Below are 12,138 nucleotides of genomic sequence, written 5' to 3' on the forward strand. Positions count from 1 at the left end.
AACTATAGACATTCAATGAATCTAATTATTGTTCTGAGAAAACAGATTATTATAGATATTTAATTGTGTAAAAACAAATGTGTTAGACATAAAAATTCACAGAACTAGAAATTTTTATACGTCAATTCTGTTTTTTTATATACTTCTATTTCTTAGGGACATAATTTCAGAATGAAAGAGTATTTTTGTATTGAACTCATTACAAATTAGTATTTTGTGAAACTCATTAAAAATTAGAAATACTTATTTTAGTAAAATATTTATTGGTTAAGGAAATCTTGACAAAAAATTGCCCAGTTTTATACTTTACAATTGTTACAGATAATAACTAAAGCTTTGTATATTACTATGCATTTTTAAATGTTCTCAACTTAAAATGACATAAAGAACTCCAAAATTTAAATAATGCTTAATTAATTATAATAATTAACTCTAAATCATTTAACACTGAAATTTAGAATAATTTCATTTATGAAGATAAGATAAGGGTGATGAATCATTCAGAAGAAGTTTAGCAAGAGAAATAAATTCAGAATTGATTGATTTTGAAATAATTGAGACACTCTCCGGAAAATTTCCTACTTGTTGGGTTCCTGCTCAGTACTATAGTAGTTATTGTACTAGGAAGATAATTGTGTACTATTAGAATTATTATGTAGGTATTATTTTTATAGCTAGGATTAAAACATATTCATAAAATTAAATTTCATCTCAGCTACTACCAGAAGGTATAGATTTTTCCAGAAAAAGCAATGTGAAATTACATATTCATTAAAAGACATGTTCAGTTACAAATTTTTAAAATCGTAAACATTGTCTAATATGCTGAACTTTTCAATTCCATTATATATCACTGTTGCTAGTAAACAATATTATAATCGATATGTTGCAGTACTATTCACATAGCATGGAAGTAGTTAACAATGGAGTTAGATGTTAAAGGAGTCAGTGTCATGCCATGAGAAATTTTTTTGATGCTGAGATGACAATAAATACCACTCTCCATTATCCATTCAATTATTTTCCATTTCAAATACAATTTCTAATAATTAATGAAATTATTAGTTGCATTGTTATTTAAACTGCATGTTCTTTGACTTACCATTATATTTAGAAGAGAATCATTGTAAATACAGCTGTGAGCAGGTTCATATGAAAAGAAATATTTTTCTTGTAAATCTTCAACAATTTGTTCACCATCCACAAATCTGATTCACTGTCATTAATGTTTATAACAATAATATAGATAGCACTGCCTTATGTATTTTTGTTACAAGAATTTCTTTAGTTTTTAAGTGTTAACATATTGGTTTCTAGTCTAAAAAAGTCTTGTTGTCACACTTCTGTTACAGAAGTTTATAGTATGAGTTTAGTATCTAAAGTATTTTCCATATTGTACTAGGCAATAAAGTTTTTTTACTGATCAGATATTTTCAACTGGATTTAGTTCAAGATGACTTGGTAATCTTAAAACTGAATTTTATATTAATTCAGGGAATAATTTTTGTTTTTAATTATAAATATTATTTATAAAACATAATTATATGGTATCAAAATAAAATTAACTAAATTTGATGTACAATTAAATTTAGTCTTTTTGTGCAGAAATTTTGTTATATTTCTCTTCATATCACTTTATTTAAAAAAAAAGTATAATTATGTAAAATTAGAACAATTTTATTAATTGTAACATTTTTTCAATCGACTTTAGTTGTGATTACATTCAGTAGTGAAGATTTATACAAAAATTAACAATTTGAGACTACTCTAATATTTTATGGAAAGTTACAGAAACAATATGAATTTTAACTGATGCATGCTGAGCATTCTTACACCATGCTACCTGAATACAACTTTAGATTAGAAGATATTCTATTTGAAAAGGATTTTATTGACTATAAATTTATACATAAAATATTGGTTAAAGTAAAAAAAAAAAAATTATTGAATATATAAAAATACTTAGGTAAATAAAAAATAAAATTAAAAAAATACTCTGTTGTAATGAGTTATATAAAAAGAACTGTTTATAAAATAAAACTGTATAAATAACTAAATAAATAAACATGTACAAAAATAACTTTGAAATTAAATGTAGCAAAAACAAGACAGACATTACTTATAAATATAATTAAAAATATATCATAATGTAAGAATTTTAAAAATTAAAAATCTATCAAAGTAGTACAATTATAAGTACCTTTAAAAAAAGTGATTTTTCTTAAAATTATAAAATTAAATCGTACTTAAATTGAAACTGGAATTCATCAAGTACTATACAAACACAAGGTTACTAAATATTTCCTTAATTGACCGCATTTAAATTGAAACAAGAATTCATCAGGTTTAATTGCTTTTAAAGCAATAAGGGAATATTTGTAAAACATTTATTTTATCTTTTTTCAGCTATTCACATGTCAATACATACAGAATTTTGTCAGTTATGCAAAAAGTTTTACATTTTTTTTACTCAGGGACGTCTTAATATGTGGAGGGCTTTTAACCAATAGAATTACTTTCATTTCATTATACAAGGTGTGATCAAAAAGTATCCAACCTTGGCTCATAAAAATCCAAAATAATTAATTTGTTTAGTTCAATCACTTGTCCCTTTCAAAGTAGGCCCCTTCTGATGTAACATGCTGGAACTTAACCCAGCGATGTATCCATAATTGGAAGCATTATTCAAAGTCATTTTCAGTGGGCACCATAAGTCTTCTTGTTGCATTTCTTTTGATCTCTTCTCTGTTTTCAAATCTTTTCCCTTCAAGTGGAATTTTAAGCTTATGAAAAGGCCAAAAATGGCATGCATTGCATGCAAGGAGCCATTTGAAGTTGTTCGCTCCTATGTTTTGTCACGAATGTCTGGATAAGTCATGATACATGTACTGGTGCATTGTCATGATGAATTTTCCAGTTGCCAGTTTCCCAAAGCTGTGTTCTCTTGAGTCAAACAGCATCTCTTATTCGACAAAGAATAGTTATATTGTACTCTTTATTGACAGTTTGTCCTTGAGAAGCATACTTGTGATGTCTTGATAATAAAAAAAAAGACTGTCAGCACAACCTTCATTCTGTGATGAAAAGTCATCATTACAACACTTCAGTCAATTCATCACAACTTATCTAGAGATTCTTGCCAAAACTTGAACTTCAGGAGGTTCCTTAATCACTAGACATTGCTCCAGGTAATTTTTAGCTCTTTTCTAAGCTTAAAATTCCACTTAAAGGAAGGAAATTTGAAAACAAAGGAAAGGTCTAAAGAAATATGACAAGAGGAGTTACAGTGCTCACTAAAATAACTAAAAATTCAGAAATATAAAACAAAATACTGACTGTGGAGAATGATTATGAAGTGTGATGATAGCATTTTTCAGAATGTTGCATTCATTTTCTGTCCTCCGTTCATTACACAATTCAGGTTCTGAAATATAAACATAAATTTTAATTTAATACACTGAAATATAATTAATTTATAAAATATAAACTTTTGTTATGACAAAGCAAGCAAAATTTTATAATAAATGTTTTTAATAACTTCAAAATATTTTCAGTCAGCTTTGCACCATCTTTAGTGATTGGTACTGATGTTCTCAATGCGGTTTTAGCTGTCAATGTAAGTGATTTAGCTGTGTGTTAATTGCAAGTGATTTGAACTGAAGTAAATTGAATTTATTTTATATTAAGTTGTCTAAATGGAGTTCACCAGAAGAAGCAAAAATGAAGTCTGAATTTCCTTCTCAACGAAGTCAAAAGACAGCTAGGTTGCTTAGATCGACGCCAGCGTCCAGTATGATGAATCTAACAGTAAACACTGAAGATACAGTGGTGAAGGCCCCCAAAGGCCACATATGACTTAGCGAAGAATGGCAGGACAAGCCATGGTAGGAAACTGCTGGACAGGGTTGCCACCATGCGTAGGCTGGTGTGGCAATCTAAGCTGAAGAGAGGTCAGCTGGTAGTGGAACAAGGCCTAGCAGAAGTGTTGATAGGGGACATTGAAGAAGATATCCAGGGTAGGGTGTACACAGTGGAAATGGATACTAGGGCTGGGGAGAGAGTAGTTGCAGAGGACTTAAACAGAACTGTAAAGAAAATGCAGGAAATTAATGCCGAGGTTAGATATCGCTCAGTGGTGAACAAGGTAGGCGTACTTCTTAACAAAATGCTAGAATACCATGGTAGAAGAAGTGGCGGTAATAGGGTTGTGTATTTGGACAAAACGATAGGGGGTGGGGTGGCGAATAAATGGCCGCAGCAGCCGATAAAGCCCACCAGTACACTTGTGATTAAGGCAGAGGAGGCTATGTATGCAGACCTCCTCAAAAAGTCAAAAATGGTGTGACTAAGGAAGAAATTGGGGACATACTGTTCATCAGGAAAGGTGGTGGGGAGTCGTTGCATATGAAAGTGAGGGCCAACAAAGAAGAAGCTGTAGAGGTTCAGAAGAAGATGTTGAGTAAACTAGAGGGTGTAAGTATCAACAAATGGGTCATATAGGAGAGGCCTCATTATCGTTAAGGATCTTGAAGAGGAAGTGACAGAAGTGGAGCTTCTAAACTCTTTCAATGAGGCCATTGGTGACAATGGTAAAATAGAGGATATGAACTTGGCATCGAACTGATAGTGCCCTTTACGGTAAGAGAAATGCCTAAAATTCTGCAGATAAACACGAATAGAAGTGTAGAATCACATGATGCGCTCCTGGAATTGAGAAGGCGGAAGGGAGCAGATCTTTTGTTATTATCTGAGCCTAATTTGAGGAAGGTGGAGGATGATGGCGGACAGTGGATGGGCTGAGGAGTGCGATGGTTTTTAGGAGCGGTGTGCCAATCCTAACCATCGGTGAGAGAAATGGATTTGTATGGGTTCAGCTTCCAGACGTTGTGGTCTTTTCTGTTTATATTTCGCTGAACTCTGGTCTGGATGATTGTGAACAATGCTTGGAGGATCTAGCCGATGTGATTCACCCTCTTTAAAATTATGTAGTTGTGGGTGGTGATCTTAACACAAAGAACGTGACATGGGGTGGACATGTCACAGACCATAGAGGATGGATTCTGGAGGAGTATGTAGCCGAGTTGAGTTTGATGATGCTCAATAATGGGACAGCACCTATCCTGGTGAGGGTAAATGGATGCTCGTTTGTGGATGTCATGTTTGTTTCGCCAAGGTTGGCAGAGGGATTGTGGAAGTGGGAGGCGCTCGATGAAGAGGAGTCGTTGAGCGACCATTTCTTTGTTTGGTTTGAGATTGGGGATGGTGGGTCTTGTAGTGTGGTGGCAGACAACAGGAGATTAGGTTTGAAAGAGGGCCTTGCTAGGTTTAAGAAGTTGGTGAAAGAGCGTCTTAGTCATCTGGAAAACATCTCCCCCCAGTTACCTGATGAAGTGGCATCAAAGACAACAGAAGAGTCCCTGGACTATAGAAGTCCGCAAAGAAAGAATGTACATTGGTGGACTGCTCGGGTGGTGGAGGCGAGAAGGTGCTGTATTAGGGCCAGGAGACAGCTAAAGCGGGCCAGGAGAAGAGGGTATCGTGAGGACATCCTCTCATGCAGAAAGGAGCTGGCCGAAAAAAGGAGCGCCTACAGAAGTGAAATACTAGACAGTAAGAAGAGGAAGTGGAGAGAGCTCCTGGACAGGTTGAAGGACGACTTTTAAAGTGTAACTGGTAGATTTGGTAGGGCGTTATTTGTTCTTACCGAGGAGGTTCTTAGGAACCAAATTGATGTTTTTTCCCTAGAGGTGACCGGCCCATCTATAGAGAGATAGCTGCAGTGAATATCCCTGTATTCACAATGGACAAGCTGCAACAGGGGGCAGGAAGGCTGAAAGCTAAAAAGTACCAGGTTACTAACGAGATTGTGGCTGCAACGGTAGAAGTTGCTGCGGACCTAGTGCTGGCGGCCTTCAACCGAATTCTCCTGGATAGTTGTTTGCCATCAAAGTGGAAGGAGGCCAGGGTGGTTCTACTGAGGAAAGATAGGAGGGCCAGACGGATACCAACCTCTTTGCCTGTTGAGTTGCGTAAGCAAACTTTTCGAGAAGCAGTTGGCGAAGCGTCTCCGAGATGAAGTAAACGGAAGTGAATGTCAATATGGATTCAGGAGAGGGCGGACAACGGAGGATGCCATAACTAGGGTGATGAGGCCGCAGCGGGTTCTTGAAGGACGAGGTGCTTCCCAGCGGTGGTGATATTGGATGTCAAGAATGCATTGAACTCACTGCCGTTCGGGTGCTTCATGGATGAGTTGATTCGGAGAGATGTCACCCCGTATCTGGAGAGAGTCCTTCAGGACTATTTTATTGGCAGGAGGATAGTTAATCATGCAGAGGGTAAGGAGGTTACGACCAATATGGAGCATGGTGTCCAGCAGGGTTCGGAAATTGGATCAATCCTGTGGCACCTAGCAAATGATGGTGTTCTCAGGCTGCGGTATCCTGAGGGAGTTTCGCTTACCGGTTTTGTCGATGACGTCTCCATGGTATTAGTCGCCAGAAGAGAAAAGAAGAAAATCAGGAAAGGTGAACGGGCCATCCTATTGTTCAACAGATAGTTGGCGGGCCACAGCCTTACCCTCACTACAGAGAAAACGAAGCTGCAGGTGATGGATGGGAGAAGGCGACTCTCCCCCCATTAGGCTACAGGTAAGGGGGATCGTTATTGAGCCGGTCAGTAGAGCCAAATACCTGGGGGTTTGGCTTGACAGCCGGAGAGCCTTTCAAGATCATATCAGGGAGGCAGTCGACAAGGCAGGTAGAACAGATTCGACTGTCTCAAGGTTCATGAGCATGGTTGGCGGGCCGAGCTCATCAAAGAGGAGGATACTGACAGTAGTGGCTCGGTCCGTTGCCTCATATGCCGTGCCAGTGTGGAGGAGGGCTTTGTGCAAAAAAGTGACTGTTCGGAGGCTTGCGGGCCTGCGGCACCTGACAATCGGCGTTGCTAGGGCTTACCGAACAGTTTCTACAGAGGCAGTTCTGGTGATTACCTTGCTCCCCCCTATGGAGCTCTTGGCAGAAGAACGGTTGTAAAGAAGAGAAGGGATGACAAAGAGCATAGTCAGGAAGAAGATGACAGAGCGCTGGTAGGAGAGATGGATTGGATCAGAGGTGGGTCTCTGGATGAAGAAGTTAATACCAGATATCAGGTCTTGGCTCAGACATGAGCACGGGGAACTCATGTTTGAGTTAACCCAATTTTTCTGAGGGCATGGTAGCTTTAATTTTAACCTATGCGGCAGGCGGAGATGGTCATCTGAAAGCTGCCAGTATTGTGGAGAGCGCGATGCCGCAGAACATATTGTCTTCCAGTGCCCAAGGTGGGAGAAAGACAGGGTGTGCTGTCAGGAATGGCGTAGGTGGGTCTGGCATGGCCTCCCAAGAGAGTAGAGGCAACTGGCACCCATAAGGCCGTGTTATGCAAGATTATGGGTCTCGCCTTGATGGTGGGGGGGGGGAAGGGAACAAAAAAAAGGTTTTAGCTATCATTAATGATGGTTGTTTTTGAATTAAGAATTAAAGTATTAGGAATGTGGTTGAAAAGTGTAAATTGAATTATGCCTTATATTATATATTATAAGGATATATATATTATATATTATAAGGATGGAATATATATTATATATTCCATATATGTAAAAATTTGGTCCGTTTTATTGAATGTGTAGAATATAACAGTTCATAGTATTATTGTTGGATGTGTGATTTTTATCTACAAGTTAGTTAGCAAATATTGTCTTTATATAGAGGTCTTTCAAGTGTTCACTACACCTGAAACTGTGTCCCATTTGATCAGTGTAGAACAGGGTGCAATCAGATTGGTAGTTTATTTACTCCAGGGGTATTTTGTAATGATTTGTATTCTTTTTTGTTCTGAGGTTATATACAATACCTAGATTTTTAAAATATCTCAGGTATTTTCTGTGCATGTTTGTTTATGAGTTTTAATTAGCTATATTTTTTATTTTGTTATTTTTCTTCTTATTTTTATTTATTTTAGGTAGAAGTGCAAAATGGATGTGATATTACACAAAAATTAAAAAAACGACACTTCTTTGACAGACCTTTAACATGTTAAACACACCTTTTGATATGTCTATGATTTCTTTGTATTATTTTTTTTCTGTTTATGTAAGCTAGATATTTTACAACATTGAACTGTATTATGTGGTTTTTAGAAGAACATGGGAGTGTTCATCCTTCTAAATCAGATAATTGATGTGAGATTGAGTGTTTTGAGATGTTGCTAACAAGAATGTCAAAAGTGTTGGTTTTTATATTTTGAAAGTATTCTTATGTGTTTTTTTTATTGTTAGCCATTAGAGAATTTATATGTTTATTGAGTTCATATTCAACAGTAAAATTTAATTTGTTTACATATGTTTAATAATTACCATTCATATTGTCTTGTGTTCTTATTGGTTCATCATCTTGTGTTGTTTATATATCACTGGCTTACTTATACTACATTGTGTTCATATTGAGCATCTTATTCGTAAAATGAGATGGTGTTATTACGATATCTGTGCCAGTACATTATTTTGTGAGCGTCTTTGTTGGTGAGTATGTGTGCTCTATATGTTGCCCAAAGATTTCTATCAGGTTGAATCCTATGTAAGTTATTTAATGTTGATTTTTTTAATGTAACCAGAACCTTGTAGTGTTAATGTTATTACTATGCTACTCTTGCTTGAATAAAGTGATGTTATTTGTTTGTACTTTTATTTCAATTTTTTATCTGTAGGGTTTCAGAAATTGAGTGGTTTGTATATTTGTAGTGGTGGATTGTATTTATTACATGTAGTTGGTCGTCTTTTGTACTTTTGATGTGTATATTTCGTATAGCGTTTCCAAGTTTAAAGTAATTTTCATAAAAATGAGATTTTGTAAACAACACACTTTTTGAAAAATTATTTTTAATTCAATTTGCAATGCCATGGGTCTTGTTACCAGCCTTCAGACTGCTCTCCTCATTGAGTATATTATAAGCATTGTTCAAAGAATATTTCCTTATCCATAAAACACCATTGTCGGTTATAAGTTTCCTGCAAAAAGGGGCAATCAAAGCTCTTAGTTATCAGATTTCTTAAGTATTTTGAACTCATCTTCAATTACTAACACATGAAAAGAACTATACTTGTCGGGGAACTTACTGCTCAATTTAGTACTGAACAGGACAATGTCAGTGGTGTACATTCAGATTGTACTTCTCTAGTACATTAGCTTTCATATCTGGTAGAAACCGATTAACAAATAAGGTCCTAGTCTTAGATTTGACATAAACATTGTCCATTAGGCGAGTTCTCTTAATTCTATCAACTTTCCAACCAGAGAACAGATTCAGCAAACTCTTCTGGACTGCATTCACAGCAAGATCATTTAAACCCTTTTATTGCTAACATGTTTACATGGAGGGATGGAAGTTTCTGTTGCAAGAAAATATTTGTCCTGTTTCTCTTACTTCCAGCAACAGTAAGTCGGGAAGATTTTACCGGTGATAGTTCATCAGGAGAAACCTCAGGTAGCAGAAAGTGACCCTGACAAAAGTCTGAGTTTCTATCTCGGCAACAATCATTACTTCTTCCACTAAACTGGAGGATCTAATACCAGTAACAACTTACCTAATTAGCATGTTTTCCCCCTTTAAAGTCAGGATTTCACTTTGAATGGTAGCCACAGACTCAAGCAACCACTCAAAGCAGTATTTTTTTTTCTAATTTCAAGTTAATAGCACTTCTTGATTCATAAATCTCAAAAAGTCATCTTCACAGTTGCTATCACTTTTGCTTTCATTTACATTTTCTGTTTCTCTCTTTTCTTTATATTTAGTAATCTGGTTGGCCTTAGTTTAGTACACCTAGTCATAGAATTGACTGATGCACCATCATCATTACTTACCTTCTGGTATATGGGTCACAGTTAAACTTTGATGTACCATTTGCAACTATGAAATCAATGTCCTCTTCAACGACATTAGCACAATGAAGATGAAAAAACTTCCATTACTAGCAAATTATGCGCTTTTGTTTACCATAGATTTCTACATTGCAGAATCCACATTTAAAGAGTGTCATCCTAATACGATACATACACAAAGTGCAAGTTGAAAAAATTAAAACAATATTAAAAGTACATAAAACAAATAGGCATAAACCATAAAAAAACTTTCAGAAGATGCTATGTCAGAGAATTAATACCTCAGTATTAATAATTGTTGTTTCAATTTTTTAAAAACTATTTTTGACAGGCAGTTGATCTATCTGTTCTTAGATCTCACCAGTGGCCATAACTGGAAGAAGTAAGGGAAACTGTTGCCCTTACTGCCTAGATCTAAAATAATAATAATTATGGTATTGGCACCTCCTCCACCCCTAGTGCAAACCTTACCACCCTAGACGAACTGAAGCAGCAGGCAGCTTAGAAAGAAGTGGGAAAAAGGGATGTAACAGCAACAGCAGAAAGCCAGAAACGCTGATAGTAATAATATCTAAATCTGTCAGTTAGTTAAATGCAAGATTATGATGCCGGCAACATGATAAGCTTAATCAGAAGAGATCAGGAAAACATATAATGGTCTTTATGAAGATGACTAATGATGCACAGTCGCAAAAGATCCTTGGACTAGGATCCTAAAATCCTAGGACTAGGACCTAATATTGGTAAATTTGCTGTACATATTGATCTGCACAGCACACTAAATACATCAAAGGGTGTTGGGATCTGCTGAATTGCAAAGAGCACAAAATAGTTGAGGAATTGACACCAAAGGAGTGATAGAGTGCCGCAGGTTGAACATCAGAAGAAACGGATGAAGGATCATGAAGGGGAGCCTTGTAAGGATCCTCCTTCATGTGTGAACTGTAAGGGACAGCATTCATGCAGATCAAGAAACTGTCCTGTTTACAAAGATGAAGTAGCTGTACAGGAAGTCAAAACCCTGCAGAAAGTCAGCTACCTTGATGCAAAGAGAATTGTTAGTGCCTGTAAGCTAGAGCAGCAACAATTTATGCTCATTCTGCGGCTACTGTTCCTGTTACAGCTCCAGCTGCTGTTAATGCAAACCAATGGCAAACTTGTGATGAATGTTTTAGGACGAAAAAAGCAGAACTTCAGGGTCTACTAAATTTCAGAACTGAAATAAATTATTCTTACAATGTACCTTTTAAAATAGAAGAATGTATGAAAGCATTGGAGAAAGACAGCAACACAGCTGCTGGTCCAGATGAAATTCATTATGGCATGATAAGGCAGCTGAATACCACTGCAAAACGTAGATTGTTAGAACTATATAATCAGATATGGCGGGATGGAATGTACTCACAGCAGTGGAAAAAACACATATTGTTCTAGTTCCAAAGAATGATAAAATCTAACAGATCCCAATAAGTTACCGTCCTATTTCTTTGACGTGCGCCATGGGAAACATTTTTGAAAAAACGATAAATAATAGACTCATTTGGATTTTAGAAAAAGAAAATCTCTTATCCTCATATCAAGCCGGTTTAAGGCAATACCACTCAACTACTGATCAAATGATCAATTTAAAGAACATAGTATATAAGCTTATCACAAGAAAACATTGTCAGAATCTTCTTTGACCTGCAGAAGGCATTTGTTATGACCTGGCCTTTTGGAATATTGCTTAAATTATATGAATCGGGCATTCGCGGCATTTTGCTGGTGTTACTCAGCAACTACATGAATGACTGTAATTTTCAAGTAGGTGTTAACAACGAGTACTCGTCATAAAAAAGATGGAAAATGGCACACCCCAATGCTCGCCGTTGAGCGGTACCTTGTTCACGATTGCCATCAATAAACTAATATTATCCATTCCATCAGAAATCACCAATAGTGTATGTGTCGATGATCTGGCAATTGTATATGTCAGTAACACTACAGCTACGGTGAAGTACAAATTGCAACGAGCGATAAGCGCTCTCAATGAAGTAGTGAGGTATAATGATTTCAAATTTTTACCAGAGAAAACGTGTTGTGTACACTTCTGTAAGAAGAGAATTCCTCACCGAAGTCCTGTTTTGACCATTGACGACCATCCAATAGAATACAAGGATACTGTGCTATTTTTAGGTCTATTAATAGATTAATCCCTCACATGGGGATTTCATCTACG

General features: G+C 36.1%; 1 protein-coding gene across 3 annotated transcripts in view; it reads right to left on the reverse strand.

Annotated features, from left to right (window-relative positions):
* The window catches only part of LOC142323184 (uncharacterized), a 109,294-nt gene that overhangs the window by 37,193 nt on the left and 59,963 nt on the right, over positions 1 to 12,138 (reverse strand). For all 3 annotated transcript variants that reach the window (XM_075362491.1, XM_075362492.1, XM_075362493.1), the window contains one exon: positions 3,337 to 3,424. In XM_075362491.1, coding sequence (XP_075218606.1) covers positions 3,337 to 3,424 — 88 coding nt within the window. The remainder of the gene's footprint in view (positions 1 to 3,336; positions 3,425 to 12,138) is intronic.

The sequence above is a fragment of the Lycorma delicatula genome, chromosome 4 (assembly GCF_047948215.1).
Source record: "Lycorma delicatula isolate Av1 chromosome 4, ASM4794821v1, whole genome shotgun sequence".
NCBI lineage: Eukaryota > Metazoa > Arthropoda > Insecta > Hemiptera > Fulgoridae > Lycorma > Lycorma delicatula.